Raw genomic sequence first — 16,965 nt, forward strand, 5'->3', positions numbered from 1 at the left:
TTCCATAGCAATCTATGTCCTAACAGCATGCAAGGCTGGGAGTTAAACTTGCATTATAATTCAGCTAGCCACAGGGTGAGAATCTGAGTTTGATTTTCAGCAATCTCAGCTGAGGGGCTACCTGGGCTTATGATCTATTTGAAGGCACACATAGGAGCTTTCAGGTCATTTATGTGATACTTGAGTTGGGAATTAGAGTTCCTGAGTTGATTCTTTTATTTCACCATTTCGTTCAGTGACAATAGAAGCAACCATCTAGTATTTATTAGTTTGCTGAAAATGTTTGAAATGTCCTATACACAGTCACCCACATCCTTGCTTCTTATAAAGTGGTTGATTAGGAGTCTCCAACAGTGATATTCATGTATCTCAATTGCCAGATTATCCCATGAACTATCGGTGCTCTCTTTATTACTGGAAATAGAGTTATTAACAAGTTTAAATAAAATCTGATTTGAGAACCAATTCCAGTAACCCCAGAACAAACCCAGAAAAATTATTCTCAAAGTTCTCTTCTTCTAGAACCATTCTCTGTACCAAAATCTGTATTAGTCAGGGTTTTTGAGAGAAACAGAACCCATATGATACATGTTGGGCTCACACATTTATGGAGGCTCAGAAGCCCAGTTGTCAGGCTGGACTCTGGAGACTCAGCAGAACCAATGGTGCAGTTCTACTCTGTGGTGGATGGCTTGAGAACCAGGAGAACTGATAGTTGAGTGCCAGTCCAAAAGTCTGTAGGCTCAAGACCCAAGGAGAGCCTATATTTTAGTTCAAGTCCAAAGACAGGAAAAGACCAATGTCCCCTCTCAAGAAGTCAGACAAGAGAAGTCCTCTCTTGCTCAGGGTTTCTGTTGTATTCAGGACTTCAGTTGATTGAATAATCCCACCCACAGTGGGGAGGGCAATCTGCCTTACACAATTTGCCAATCCAAATGCTCATCTCAAGGAGAAACACCCCACAAACACACCCAGAATAATATTTGACCAAATGTCTGGGCACTCTTAGCTCAGTCAAGTTGACACATACAATTAACAATTACAGCTATTGTGGAATTAACCTAAATGCCCATAACAAATAAATGGATAAAGGAAGTGTATACACACACACACACACACACACACACACACACACACACACACACACAGAAGAATGTTATTTAGCCAGATAATGACATCCTGTCATTCACAGCAACATGAATGAGCCTGGAGGACATTATGTTAAGCAAAATAAGTCAGACACAGAAAGATGTCCTCATTCATATGTGGGAGCTAGAACAATTTTGAACTCATGAAAATAGAAAGTAGAATTGTGGGCATTAGAGGCTAGAAAGTGTAGGGAGGAGAGAAGGCTGGGGAGAGGCTGGGTAACATATACAATTACAGCTAGATAGGAGGAATAAGCTCTGTTCTGAAACACTGTAGAGTGAATGTGCTTAGCAAGAATTTATCGCATATTTTCCAAAAGCTAGAAGAGAGGATTTTGTATGTTCACAAAACAAAGAAATGAAAATGTCTGAGGTGATGGATATGCTAATTACCCTGACTTGATCATTTACACATTGTATACACATATGGAAATATCACCCTGTATCCCATAAACATACACAATTATTACATGCCCACTAATAATGAAAGGAAGGAATTAACTATCACAGAGATGAGCCCTGGAGCTCATAAACAACTTTGCAAATTCCCCATCCTGAGCTCATCACATGCAATGATTTCCCTGGTCCTTGCCGGCTCCTAGGAGCTCATCTTTTCAGAGTGCCACCCAATCAAGCGGATTATTTACTTCATTCTACACCTTGCTTGCCGTGACCATGGCGTCAAGCAATAAAGGGACAAAAAGAGTGAAACAGCAATGGAGTATGCCCACCTGCTTAGGCCACCACTCTACTTATCAGAAATGAGGTGCCAGCGGGTTGCAAAGGACTGAGGCACAAGAAAATGGAGTAAAGAGAAAAGAGTTTCTTACACTCTCTCTACGTGGTAGGAGACTGTTTCCTGCTCCTCAGCTGGGTCAGGAAGGCTGTCCTGAGCCCTGTCTTTTTGCACCCAAGTCCACTTCCAAGCTCAGCCCTCCTTGAAGACAGACTGCGAGACACCAGAGAAGGGAAATGGCAAAACTCAATGCTGGTTCAGTGTTACCTAAAATCCTTTTGAGACAGAGTCTCTCACTGTCACCCAAGCTGCAGTGCACTGGTGCGATCTAGGCTCACTGCAACCTCCATCTCACAGGTTGAAGCCACTCTCATGTCTCAGCCACCTGAGTATCTGGGATTACAGGCATGTGCCACCATCCTTGGCTAATTTTGGTAATTTTAGTAGAGATGGTATTTCACCATGTTGTCCAGGCTGGTCTCAAACTCCTGACCTCAAGCGATCCACCTGCCTTGGCCTCCCAAAAGGCTGGGATTATAGGCATGAGCCACATACCCAAACCCTAGAGCTATTTTTCTTTCTTTTTTTCTAAGATCTCGCTCCGTCACCAGGCTGGAGTGCAGTGGCATGATTAAAGCTCACTGCAACTTCCGCCTCCTGGGTTGAAGTGATTCTCCTGCCTCAGGCTCCTGAGTAGCTGGGATAACAGGTGTGCGCCACCATGCCCAGCTAATTTTTGTATTTTTAGTAGAGATGGAATCTATGCTGGCCAGGATGGTCTTGATCTCTTGGCTTCGTGATCCACTATCCTCGGCCTCTCAAAGTGCTGGGATTAAAGGCATGAGCCAGCTTGCCTGGACAAGATTTTACTCTTGCATTATAGATATGGGAATACAACACTGTACTGTCTGTGGAGATGAATTCATGTAAGAAATACAAGACATAGAATAAAATGTATTTGTAGAAATTCTAATAGATTTGATTTTAATTATACTTACCAGTAGTTTTAATCAAGATAAAATAGATGGCAGGAGATTATTATTTAGCTTTGTCTATACAACAGAAAAACTGTCATACTTCTATTTGCTCCATTATATTGGAACATTGGACAATGTTTGATACTCTGTGTCATACTCATTTTCTTAAATTTTATTTAAAACTTTAAAAACTATTGTTGTTAAACTGGTTTATAAAATATCTCAACACCATAGCAATTTATCAAATGTATCTCATGTTTCAAAATCCTTTAGAATCATGTCAAAATTATTTAAAATTTAACTTAATAATATATGTGTCACAAAATATGCCAACACAAAGTATTGAATGGTTGACTCGGTAATAAACCTAATAATGAATCATTAAATCACAAAACATTTATCCTTAAATAATGACTTCAAAAGGAGTAATTTCAGTAAACACTGTGTTTCAAAAAATCATTTTTCAAAATACAACGAAGACATGAAACTTGAAACTTCTATGTTTAAAAAAATTGTCAAGACAACTTTCTTCAGACCAGAATATATACTAGTTTATTTTTATTCTCTTACAATCATGGAGAATCAGGCCAAAAATAAAGTTAGAAATTATTCAAGAATATCAGATCTTCTTCAAGTTATTTTTATAAGATAGACAGAAACAAATACAATCTTTGTTTTCGTAAAGGGGTTTACACAGGTTTTCTTTAGACTATAAATGACAAGAAAACGGGAATCATTTTCTAAATATGTTCAAAGTAATAAGTCATAATAAATTCTCAATCAATATTTCTTCAATAACAAGCCAGCACTAGTATCAAGTGCTAGAAATAAAAAAAAATTAAATTATTTCAATTATTCATCTTGAAGTAAAATTTCAAGAACGATCTTTTTTGTCGTGGTGATTCTTCATCAGGTATGGATGAATGATGAGGCATAAACGACTAACGTAAAACATTCCAGAATAAAGACAGGGTCTTTGTCACACAGCTATGAAATACTAGGCTCACAGACACTTTGAAGGGTGAGAAAAATAAAATTTATAAAGCAAAAAGGATAAAGAGGAACCAGGGACCCTCAGCAGAGTGAGTCCTGCTAGCATAGGCTTCCCGCTTCACAGATTGAATTCCAGGTTCCATACAGGAAGGGAAGAGGCCAGGCTCTCCACACTGCAAACAGTGTGAACTTCCCGAGGCTCCACTCCAGTGCTCACTCCTCCCAGTGTGCAGGCCTGATGGAGGTTCTCTGATGACCCCTTTATACTCAGCTGCTTCATTTCTCTCTCTGAATAAGTACATCCAACTGCTGATAGAATAAAAATGCTGTTTCCTACTGTCAGGTACAGTTTTGGGAAAATGGCACTCAGAGTCCCCTCAGAGGCCTATCTAAAAGTCCCTGGCAGAAGGGGTCATCGTCCAAGGCTCCAGCCGCTTGACCATTCAACCTTGATGGCTGAAGTTGAGACAACACACCCCAGATATTAGAAAAGAGGTTTCAAAACAAAATGAGCCAGGGGCAGTGGCTCACACTTGTATTCCCAGCACTTTTTGGAGGCTGAGGCAGGTGGATTGCCTGAGGTCAGGAGTTTGAGACCAGTGTGGCCAAGAGAGTGAAACCCTGTCTCTACAAAAAATACAAAATACTACATGGGCATGGTGGCAGGTGCCTGAAATCCCAGCTACTAGAGAGCCTGTGGCAAGAGAATCTCTTGAACCCAGGAAGTGGAGGTTGGTGAGCCAAGATCTCACCATTGCACTCCAGCTTGGGCCACAAGAGAGAAACTCTTTCTCAAACAAAGCAAAACAAATCAAAGTGAATCAAAATAAGGGGAGGGGTAAGGACAGCTCAAAAGTTCCATGACCTTTTACCAGTTTGCACAGGAGAGGGAGGCCAAAACCCCCACTGGGAAAAAGAAACTTGGCCCTTTGGCCAGCATGCTGTGCTTCTGGGCTCCCTTCCCCTGAGCCCAGTCCTAAGCCAACCAGTTTAAGGTTTGAAAAATTATCTTTTCTCAGTTTGGAGTGTACATGTGAGGAAAGTGTCCCATAGTATAGAGACGGAATTACCTCTCTGTGAAGACATGGCAAAAAAGGAGAAAGAAAAAGATGTTTTTTCAAAGGCTTTCCAGGGGTTCAGGATGGATTTCAAAGGGGTACAGATGGAAGATGGATGGCTACCCATCTAAAAACAGGGGAGCCGGCACACCTGGTTTCCTTCTCTTCCTAGCAGATATACCCTGGGTATGTGAGGAAGAGAAGGGTGTCCTCTTTCCCTCTTCTGTCCTTGCATCTCTGAGTCCCAGCAACCTTGGCAGGTGCCACCCAGGGCTGCCAAAGCAGCTTGCACTCATGAAGCAGGGAGGGCCTAGAGAACAGCAATTATCCACTCTCACCCATGTCTCTAGCCCACCTACTCTCGGTAGCCTTGGAGTTCCCTAGACCTCATTTATGACACGGACACTACTCACCCATGAAAAGGAACAATATAATGGATGAAACTGGAGACCATTATTCTAAGTGAAGTAACTGAGGAATAGAAAACCAAACATCTTAGGTTTTCTCACTCATAAGTGGGAACTAAGCCATGAGGGTACAAAGGCATAAGAATGAAACAATGGACTCTGGGGCCTTGTGGGAAAGGGCAGGAGGTGGGTGAGGGCTAAAAGACTACACATTGGGTAGTGTACACTGTTCAGGTGATGAGTGCACCAAAATCTCAGAAATCAGCACTGAAGAACAAGAAAGCAGAAACCGTTTTCTACATATGTTCCAAATAATATTAAATGCTCAATCTTTCTTCAAAAACAAGCCAGCACTAGTACCAAGTGTTAGAAATAAAAACATTAAAATTATTTCAATTATTCATTTTGAAATAAAATGTAAAGAACTAAACACCTGTTACCCCAAAAACTATTTAGATAAAAAAAATGAAAAAATTTAAGTCTACGACAGAGTAAGAAAAGAGGTCTCATGAATCTGTAAGTCGTATTTCTGACAGCATGCCAAGTAGATTTATGTATTTATGTGTTGTGTACACAATATTTCTCTACTATAGAGAGCTCTAATTCATTGGCTTAAAGAAAAATACAAGTACGTAAGTCAACCATTTTATCAATAAAAAGACTAGTCAAATGCTTTTTCACATTTATGTGACTTAAGTAAAATCTTCTATAAATAAGCTGGTTTCAAATTATTGAGAAAGTATTAGAAATGCTGTGAAAATTTCCAGCATTGTTGTTTGCATTTGTTGATCACATCATTTCATGCTTATTCCTGCAGAATGTGATGAAGATTTGTTATAAGGGTTATAAAACTATACAACCCTGCCCAAGACAGAATGATCTTTGCTTGTGTAATTTTTGATAAAAAAGAGATGGAATAATTTGGTTTAATGAAAACATCTACATTCTGAGTTATTGGTAAAATACCCTTATATTTAACCTTAAGAAAATTACTTAAATAGGCTGGGCACGGTGGCTGATGCCTCTAATTTGGGAGTACTTTGGGAGGCTGAGGGTGGGGGCTGATCACCTAATGGCAGAAGTTCGAGACCAGCCTGGCCAACATGGTGAGATCGTGTCTCTACTAAAAATTCAAAAAAATATTAGAATGCGGGGTGGCGGGCACCTGTAGTCCCAGCTACTTGGGAGGCTGAGGCAAGAGAATCACTTGAATCCAGGAGGCGGAGGTGGCAGTGGGCCCAGAGTGCACCACTGCACTCCGGCCTGGGCAATAAAAGCAAAAATGTCTCAAACAAACAAACAAAAAAAGAAAAGAAAATTATTTAAACACCTGAAAGTCACAGCTATAAAAATGCTTACCAGGGAATTTACTTTAAATAATGACTATCACAGTTTGCATCATCTAGATAAAATATTAAATAATCTTGTAAATGTAATGGAATAAATGATTGTAAACAGACTTGTCATATGATTTGGTATCTAAGGTTATTAACAGATATTAAGTAGCTGGGTAATTTCCAACTCAAAAAATGTAGGAAAACACTTTTAAAATGTTCTTATTAGGAGGTCAATATCTTTGTCTAATTCAAAGCTTTTATAAAAGTTATGCATAAAATGAGGTAATAGGAACCAGGAAATAAGAGAAGAAAGTTAAAGATATAAAGAGGTATTTTTGATAAAGATGAATAAAAGCAATTTTATATAAGAAGGAATCCTGTATGGTAAATTTTTTTGTCCTAAAATAAAATGACCAGGTTTTTCAAGAAAGAATATTTAGGCAAAACAGAAAGTCTAAGCATGTTGTGAATCATTTATGTAAATTAATAATAAGATTAGTTAATGGAAACTTTGTTTTCTTTTTTTAGCAAACAGGGTGGTATAATTTAGTTCGATATAAGTAAGAAGAAAATCCTAATAGTCTTTCCAGAGGTGGGTATTTTATATTAACAACATTACAAAAATACAAACTATAATTGGTTAAAACAAGACCTCATTAAAAATATTTATTTATTTACTTAGGACACAGAGTCTCACTCTGTCACCCGGGAGTGCACTGGTGCAATCTCGGCTCACCGCAACCTTTGCCTCCTGGGTTCCAGGAATTCCATCACAACTGTGCTTAAGTTTCTCTCCTTCCCCAGCTCCCGGACTCTGCTCTGCCTTCAGTCTGAGCCAACATACAAACCCCATTTATGTCCCTCCTAAGAACAGGCTGGCTGGGTGAAACATCCCCTAAGCCTGAATCTGATTTTGCCATTCTCCACTCTTCCTCCCACCTTCCTTCTCATGTTGTTCGCTCCTCCATAAAAAACACAGCCCTTTCCTGCCTCTTGTGAGATGCTTGCAGATCTCATGCTTGGAGCTTTCCCCATTGCAATACTCTTTTAGAATAAAGTCACGTCTTTCCTACATCTGAATTTATTTGCCAATATCTAGAAACAGCCTCAGGACAATAACAATTATTCCCTCACAGAGGACATCACAACCCGCCTCCTATTCTCAACTCTGATCATGTCTGCCTGTGCATTCTCAGCTTTCCAGCGCTCTGTAGCTTCTCTCAGTATAAAGGCCCCATCTATGGCTGCTGCGAGCAGGCTGGGACACCTGAAGGGAAGGACCCTCAGGAAGAAAAGACTGTGCTATTCATGAACTCCTTTGACATGTTTTCATACTAATACTGCAATTTGGGAGAAAAGAAAAATATTTAAAAACAACAAAAATGTTATCTTAAAATCTTAAAAATTTAAACCATTGTTTTAAAAGCCTTACAAAGGCCGGGTGCCCCTGTAATCCCAGCTACTTAAAATAAAACATTTAATTAAGGAGGGAGGCTGAGGCAGGAGAACGGCTTAGACCCAGGAGGTGGAAATTGCACTGAGCCGAGATCACACCACTGCCCGCTAGCCTGGCAACAGAGACTCATCTAAAAACAAAACACAAAAATCCTGATACAGTTCACAGCTATCAGCCGACACACTAACAAGTATCTGTGAGTGGGCTGAAGGAGTCTTCACTTTGGAGTGGTTTCTATAACTCTGTTTACATTCAAAGGGACAGAAGAGTGTAAGACTGTGTTGTTGCCCTGACAAGGTCCCATCCTTTACTATAAAGTGCAATCTTAGTTGTCCTTGAGTTAACTTGAATTGAGGTATTTCTTCTTTTTAAAATATAAACTTTTCTAGTTATTTAGCAGGAGAGGTGTTATTTTCCTGTCTTTTTTGGTGAGGGGCTCAGATGTTACATTACCCCTCATTTCTTCCTTCAGGGGAGGACGGCCTTAGCGCGCTGAAGACGAATTAAGTCATCAGCACTCAAAGCCCCGGTTTTGCGAGCAGTATAGAACTCTTCATCATGTTGCATCCTTGATAAAGCCTAAGAATGTCAAATAGAAAAGAGGTACGGTTTTAAAAAGGGTTCCATCCTTTTAACAATCACCACTGAGGAGAAGCCACACATGCAGACTCCTTTAGATAGTTCAGCTACAGCTACTTTGGCTGAGGTTTACACTGCCAACTTGCGGCAGCTTACTTAAGTCATCTCCTTTCAGGGCTAGAATTAGATTGCTGGAGCAAAGGGGAGCTTGCTTTATTAAGTTACTTAAAAATTGGGCTCCCAAAAATGTCACCATATTGTGACAAGCTTCTAACAGTATCATCTGTTACCTGTGCACTTGTGCCCTAAAGATAATGAAAGCACACAAAGAGTTAGATTATCAATCTATTCGCATTCTACCCAATCTATGAAGTTATGATATACTGAAAGAAAATTATAACGAGGCAGGCGTGTGCTGGACTGTATTGAAATGTCAAGAAAGTCTAATGATTAAGCATCAAAAGGCACTACTTTTATGCTTATGGTAGAAAATTGTATCATTTTAAAATACTTCCACGATGCCACAGAACGTGCCTATTTTAAATGTTCATCCTTGTCAGCTATAATTTTGCTGTGTACTTACCAAAAGTCACAAACCATAAATATTAACTTGTCCCATAAAAGTTATCATTTGCAGTAAAATCCCATGTACTTCCTGCAGCCCGTACCTGAGACAGGCACACCTCATACTGTCTAAGTGCAGGTCTCTCGGCTTAGGCACTAATGGTTTGCCTAACACACCCATGGGACTGAGTGCACTGTGGTATACACAGTAGAAAATGACAGAAATTTGCAAACTGAGTAATAAAAAGTAGTCAAGAGTGGTAAGTGCATTACATATGTAGACATCGTTAGAAACACAATGGTAAGAAATCATTTCTGTATGATTATTTGCAAAGGCAAAGGTTCAAAACATTCAAATTCATTAAGAATAAATTTAATTTTATTAAAACATTCTGAACTATGGCCACAAAAGACATAATATCTATAATTTTCAAAAAACGTGAATTCATATAAAAACCGTAAGAGATACAAGAAATAGAATGCCAAAAGGTTGATAAGCTCTTCGGTATGTTAATTTTGAAGCTTTCGATTTTTCTAATCACTACTTCATATGACCTAATCATAAATGCTGGCACTGGTGTTTCACTGAAAATCTACTTAGTGACTTCATATCCTTACCCGCAGATCCCATGCTCTTTCTCTGTCAAGAAGGTAAGTTGGCAAACCCAGGCCATGCCTGAATGCCAAGGCACGAAGATAGAAGTAGTATTTGGTATAAATGCTTCCAGGAATGTTGGTATTATAATTAATTAGCTCCAAGTACCACCTTTGTAACTCATTTCTGGGGAAGGAGAAACACAACAAAACCAACACAGGACCATGTTAGTTCACTGGGCTATCTTCAAAAACATTATTCTTATAAGAAATGTGGTCCTACCATGTGCTCTAGTTTATTAGAATTCATGAAATAACTCACACTGGACAGAACCCGATCTAGTGAAGAAATACAAAAAAGCATGCAACTTTCCCAATTCTCTTTGAAAACTCAGAAAAAAACTTGTACTGGAAATGAAACACGAATGTAAAAAATGTGTTAATAAACTTGATTTTCCCCTATGCTTTCAAAGATATATTCACATTTAATATGGAGAAAAATGACTTAATCTTAGGAAACATGGTAAAGCCTACAGCTTTTTTATTTCTTTGAAAACATGAAAGGATTCAGTGGGAAATTCCTTATAAATAGAAACATGTGGTAAGGTCTTCAGTTGTTCCAGTTCCACATGAAGATAAGAACTCATTTCTGAAATAAAACCTATGAATGTACAGAATGTAGAATTGCCTTCATTTACATAATATTTGCTCAAAGACCCATGATAATACACAATGGAAACAGACCTTATAAATATAAGAAAGCACATTGGATTGGAACCCTGGTAGATTACCAAATACAGAAAAGTTTACAGTTTTAAGAATTTCTTCAACATTGATGTGAAAACTTTCCCTAGAGGGAAATCCTACTAATGTTCATAAATTGAAAAGCCTGATGCAAATTCATTCTTGTATAATCTTCAAAAAGATACATAAGTAAATGTTATCCTACTTCTATTTTGTTTCTCAGTGTTTCTTCATTTGAAAGGGTCTCTGTATTACTTTCACTTCTTTTGCAAGAAAACATTGAGGTTACAGTTTTGTAGATATTTTTAGAACAATACTATATGCATTTAATAGGCAGTTGTTTTTGTTAAGTCAGTTAACAAAACTTTTCTCTAGTTATTTAAAAATATCACACTGAGCTACTAGAATGGCCCCAAATTCTGTTTTGAAACACATGCAGGTGAGTTCCTACGCTAATGTCCAAACAGCTCATGGCTGCTTGCAGTCCATTCTGAATCCAGCACCCCAAGTTTGGGATGAAGAGAAAGGCGACAGCCTCCTCTGTACTTGTACAGCTGACTCGGGGCTCATTCTTGAGGGTTCCATTGCACAACTCAGACTTCATGCTCACTCCCAAGACACCACAATAGTGATCAGATGACAGAAATGATGAATGCCATTTATTAGCTGTCACTATTACGGGACAGGAATACTCTTTACACATCCAATGGTAGAAAGATCAGAGGGAGACACCTTGGCTAAACTAAACTCATTTTGTGAGATGCCTTCTGGTAGGGTACCGGCTTTACCCACTGTTTCTCCTGAGTTGAGTTAGAAATGAAACCCCAAGGTGCTCAGCATCTGTCACCCCTGGCCACAACAGAATGTGGGGATGAGTTGAATGCAGTGAGGGGAACAGGCTGAAAGCAGGCTGAAAGGCCTGCTGCATGATTATTCACCTGCCCTGGCCAAAGGTTTTGTTTTTGTTTTTCTGAGACAGGGTCACCGAGGCTAAAGTGCAGTGGCATGATCCTAGCTCACAGCAGACTCAACTTCTCAGGCTCAAGTAACCCTTGCACCTGAGCCTTTCAAGGCTTGGAACTACAGGCTCATGCCACTCAGCTGAGCGATTTTTAAAAAATTTTTTTGTAGAGACAGGGTCTCACTTTTTGCCCAGGCTGGTGTTAAACTCCTGTGATCAAGTGGATACTCCCACCTTGGCCTCCCAAAGTGCTGGTATTACAGACATGAGCCACCGTATCCAGCATTTGGTCAAATGTTTAAATAATACAAAACTAGAGTAATCTTACCACTCTCATAGTAATCATTGTAAAGACTTAATTGTATAAAAACAATACCTCAACAGCACATTTGGTTTCTTGCTTTTAAAGTTTCAAAGTTTTATCCACTGGCTAAGTCAACAAATGCTTGAAGTTCTCCGGTATGGAAAGCAGTTAGGATATAAGCAGATATGTGGTTTTCTCATTGGTTTCACTGAAAACCCAGCTGAAACTACTTCCAACATTAATTTCCTATTCATATAACCACAAGGCTATGATGGGAATGTCAATCAGATATGTGAATAATCAGCTGACCAGGACTTAATTTACTATAGGAATATATGCACTTCATAATCTCTTCTCTGTATTTCCATAAACATATTTTAACTCTGTAAAAGATGGTATTTCATAGAATGATCATGTTTATTAATAGTAGTTACTGAAGAAAACAACTCTCCCTACAGGATGTGGATCTTCTTAGTTTTTGTTGTTTTTTAAATGGCTGAATAACATACCCTTTACAAGCACAGCAAATTTTCCGACTAGAAGCTGCTCAGTTTAACTTACATGTATGTGTGTGTGTGTGTGTGTGTGTGTGTGTGTGTGTGTGTATATATATGTTGTTTATCAATAATGTTTTTAAACTTTATTTCAATCGTTTTTGAGAAACAGCTGGTTTTGGTTACACGGATAATTTCTTCAGGAGTGACATCAGAGCTTCTGGTTCACCTACCACTTGAGCAGTGTACCCAATATGTAATCTTTTATCCATCATCCCCCTCCCAACCTTCCCCCTCTAGACCCCAAAGGCCACTGTAGCATTTTATGACTTTGGATTCTCATGGAGAATACAAGATATTTGGTTTTCCATTCCTGAGTTACTTCACTTAGAATAATGACCTCCAGCTCCATCCAGGTTGCTGTAAAGGCCATTATTTCATTCTGTTTTATGGCTCAGGAGTATTCCACGGTATATATATTCCACATTTACTTTACCCATTAATTGATGGGCATTGAGGCTGGTTCCACATTTTTACAATTGCAAACTGTGCTGCTGTCAACATGCACGTGCATTTGTCTTTTTCGTATGAATTCTTTTCCTTTGGGTAGATACGCAGTGTGAGATTGCTGGACTGAATGGCAGTGCTGGTTTCCACAGTGCTTGTACTGGTTTACATTCCCATCAGCAGTGTAAGTGTTCCCTTTTGACCAAATCCATACCAGCATAGATGATTTTTTGATTTTTTAATTATGGCCCATTCTTGCAGGAGTAAGTTGGTATTACATTGTGGTTTTAATTTGCATTTCCCTGATAATTAGTGATGTTTCTGAAGAAAAATACATCCTAACAAGACTAACAGATGTTGAAAAGTTTGAAGAATAATCTGATAGGCACTAATTTTTAAAAGGTTCAATTTACAGTCAAAAAGAGACCATTATAAATAATCAACAGCAGAGGGACAAGATAAATGACCATTAAACATGTTGTTGTAATGTTTTTCAATCTCCAAAGATCGTGAGCATAGCTCCTCTTTAGAGCATAGCTCCTGATGCTTCTGTGTTCACAAACGGCACTATGTAGAACTGGTCATCTTGGGGCTGGCCTCTGTCATCACTGCCTCTGGAGCTCATATCTGTAGAAACCTGCACATTTCTCTATGTATTCTCTGACCTTGGAACTAGAGCTAGAGCCCCACCAGATTAGCTGCAGGTCTTGAGATCAATTTAACTGCCACTATAGTGGAGCTAAGTGTTCATCATTACCAGTTTTGCTCCCTTCAAGAAACCAGTTTACAAGCTGGGCACAGTGGCTCAGGCCTGTAATCCCAGCACTTTGGGAGGCTAAGATGGGTGGGTCATCTGAGGTCAGGAGTTCAACACCAGTGTCACCCATGGAGAAACAACATGGAGAAACCCCTGAAGAGGGAAATTAAATACTAACAATAGTAATCTGTAATTGCTACATAATAAAAGTTTACTCTGTTGTGTTCAATATAAAACCTAACCCCCAGCTGTGCTTGAAATCAACTAACTCCCTATAAAATCTACTGTATCTACTCTCCCAACTTTCTCAGCCAAGTTCCCAGGCAATCTCAAGACTCCCGTTTTTCTTGCAGACCAGCTGCAAGATCACAGGGTAATATAACACCCAAAGAATGTGCAATGTGTTTCTCAAAATTCAATTTTCAAATGTAACATACATCACAAGATATGTCACAAGTTAACTGTTCTTTCCTCTGGTTTCTGTAGATCTGTTAGTTGCTATGTCATCCTGGCTGTATAACAAATCAAGCCCTGTCATTGTTAGGCTCTCAGCCTTGGGATGTAAATCCACTGAGCTGGTGGCCAACTTAATAAAATCCTCCTGTTTCACCCATTGGTCTCTCCAGGCTCCTGAATATTATGTAACACCCCATCTCTACTAAAAATAGAAAATTAGCCAGGTGTGGTGGCACATGCCTGTAATCCCAGCTACTCAGGAGGCTGAGGCAGGAGAACTGCGTGAACCCAAGAGGTGGAGGTGCGGTAAGCCAAGATCATGCATTGCACATTGCTGCCTAGGCAGCAAAAGCAAAACTCCATCTCTCTCTCTCTCTCTCTTTCTCACACACACACACACACACACACACACACACATACAGAAAACAGTTTACAGGTTGATGACAGTAGTGATTAAGAAAACTTTAGCTTCTGCAACTTTCAAATGACGTTCATTTTCTGTTAAACCCTTTACTAAAATGGCTCCTAGCAATATCACCATGACAACTCAGTTTATACTATTAGGAAAGTGGTAACTTAGCAGCCATTTGAACAGCAAGCAACCATCACTACTCTCTTCTTGGTTACAGGAAGCCTCATTTCAATTTAAATATACACTGTGTTAATTCTGAATGAAAGTCTTTAAAATCGTTTTGGAGGGTACATTGTAGGTGTATATATTTATGGGGTATATAAAATTATTTGATGCAGACCTATAATGTGTCATAATCACAGCAGGATAAATGGAAAATCCATCATACCTCAAGCATGTATCCTTTAATCTTTTTTTTTTTTTTTACAAATAATTCAATTACACTCTTTTAGCTACTGTAAAATATACAATTAAATAATTCTTGACTGTTGTCACTCTGTTGTGCTATCAAATACTAGATGTTATTTATTCTTTCTAACGAAATGTATGCACCTATTAACCATCACCCCTTACTCCTCTCATCCTCCATACTAATTTTACCAGCAGCTGCAAACAATTCTCCTACTCTATATCTTCATGAGTTAAATTGTTTTAATTTTTAGTTCCCACAAATCAGTGAGAATAGGTGAATTTTGTCTTTTTGTGTCTGGCTTATTTCACTTAACATTTCCATCCATGTTGTTGCAGGTAACAGGATCTCATTCTCCTTTATGGTTGAACAGTGCTCCACTGTGTATATGAACCATTTTCTTTAGCCACTCATCTGTTGATGAATACTCAGAATGCTTCCAAATCCTGGCTGTTGTGAATAGTGCTGCAACATACATGAGAGTATAGTTATCTCTGTGATATACTGATTTCCTTTCTTTTGGGTTTATACCCAGCAGTGAGATTCCGGGATCATACGGTGGCTCTATTTTTAGTTCTGAGGACCTCCAAACTGTTCTCCATAGCGGCTGTATTTAAATTACATTCCCACTGACAGCATACAAGGGTTAGCTTTGCTCTATATCCTAGCCAGCATTTGTTACTGCCTGTTTTCACAATAAGAGCCATTTTAAGTGCGGTGAGATGATCTCTCATTGTAATTTTGATTTGCATTTCTCTGAACATCAACGATATTGATGTTGAGTATATTTTCACATACCTGCTTGCCATTGGTATGCCTTTCTTAAGGAGTTTTCAAACAGGTCTCACTTTGTCAATCAGGTTGGAGTGCAGAGGCAGAATCACAGCTCACTGCAGCCTTGACCTCCCAGGCTCAGGTAATTTTCACATCTAAGCCTCCTAAGCAGCTGAAATTACAGGCACATGCCACCAAGCCTGCCTAATGTGTCCTCTTTTGAGAAATGTCTATTCAGATATTTTGCCCATTTTAAAAATCAGAATGTTATTTTTTTTCCTATGGAGTAATTTGAGCTCCTTAGGATTCTGGTAATTAATCCCTTGTCAGATAGCTTTCAAATACCTTCCCCCATTCTGTGGGTTTTCACTTCACTTTGCTCACTGTTTCCCTTGCTGTGCAGAAGCTTTTTAACTTGATGTGACCTAATTTGCCCATTTTTGCTTTGGTTGCCTGTGCTTATAAAACATTATGCAAGAAATATTTGCCCAGTCCAATATCATGGAGAGTTTACCCAGTGTTTTATTTTCGTTTCACATTTGAGGCCTTAGATTTAAATCTAGTTTTAGTTTTTTAAAAGACAGAGATACTGCATTGCCCAGATAGTCTTGAACTCCTGAGGTCTAGCCATTCTTCCATCTTCGCCTCCCAAAGTGCTGAGATTACAAGTGTGAGCCACCACACCCAGCTTAGATTTATATCTTTAATCCATTTTGATTTGATTTTTGTATAAGGTAAGAAACAGAGGACTGGTTTCATTCTTCTGCATGTGAATATCCAGTTTTCCCAGCACCCCTTACCAACGAGACTGTCATTACCCCATTGCATGTGCTTGGCACCTTCACAGAGAATGAGTTCACTGCAGATGTATGAATTGGTTTCTGGGTTTCTATTCTGTTCCATTGAACTACGTGTCTGTTTCTAATCACAGTGCCATGCTGTTCTGGTTACTACAGGTGTAGAGGGTAATTTGAAATTAGATAATGTAATTCCCCCAGGTTTCTTTTTGCTCCCATTAGCTTACGATATTCTGAGCCTTTGGAGTTGCCTATACATTTTAGGATTCATTTTTTTATTTCTATTTCTGTGAAGAATGTCATTGGTTTTTGCAAAATTGTGGAGGTTCCACATTGGTGGTGTGAGATCAGACCTGAAGGAATTCTCTAGATTAATGGACAGAGACTCACTTCTTCACTTACTTTTTCACAAATGAAGTCTGTCTCTCTGTTCTAAGCAGCCTGGAGCTGGGAGAGGAGTGATACAAGCACCCCTGTGGCCATGACCTCTGGGACAGCACT

General features: G+C 39.1%; 1 protein-coding gene across 1 annotated transcript in view; it reads right to left on the minus strand.

The window, feature by feature from the left end:
- Positions 1 to 3,432: 3,432 nt before the first annotated feature.
- LOC141580566 (cyclin-Y-like protein 2) overlaps positions 3,433 to 16,965 on the minus strand; it is a 43,049-nt gene continuing 29,516 nt past the window's right edge. The window contains exons 9-10 of the mRNA XM_074382199.1: positions 9,874 to 10,036; positions 3,433 to 8,691 (exon numbers count right to left, since the gene is read on the minus strand). Coding sequence (XP_074238300.1) covers positions 8,581 to 8,691; positions 9,874 to 10,036 — 274 coding nt within the window. The 3' untranslated portion in view covers positions 3,433 to 8,580. The remainder of the gene's footprint in view (positions 8,692 to 9,873; positions 10,037 to 16,965) is intronic.

Source organism: Saimiri boliviensis, chromosome 12 (genome assembly GCF_048565385.1).
Source record: "Saimiri boliviensis isolate mSaiBol1 chromosome 12, mSaiBol1.pri, whole genome shotgun sequence".
NCBI classification, from domain to species: Eukaryota; Metazoa; Chordata; class Mammalia; order Primates; family Cebidae; genus Saimiri; species Saimiri boliviensis.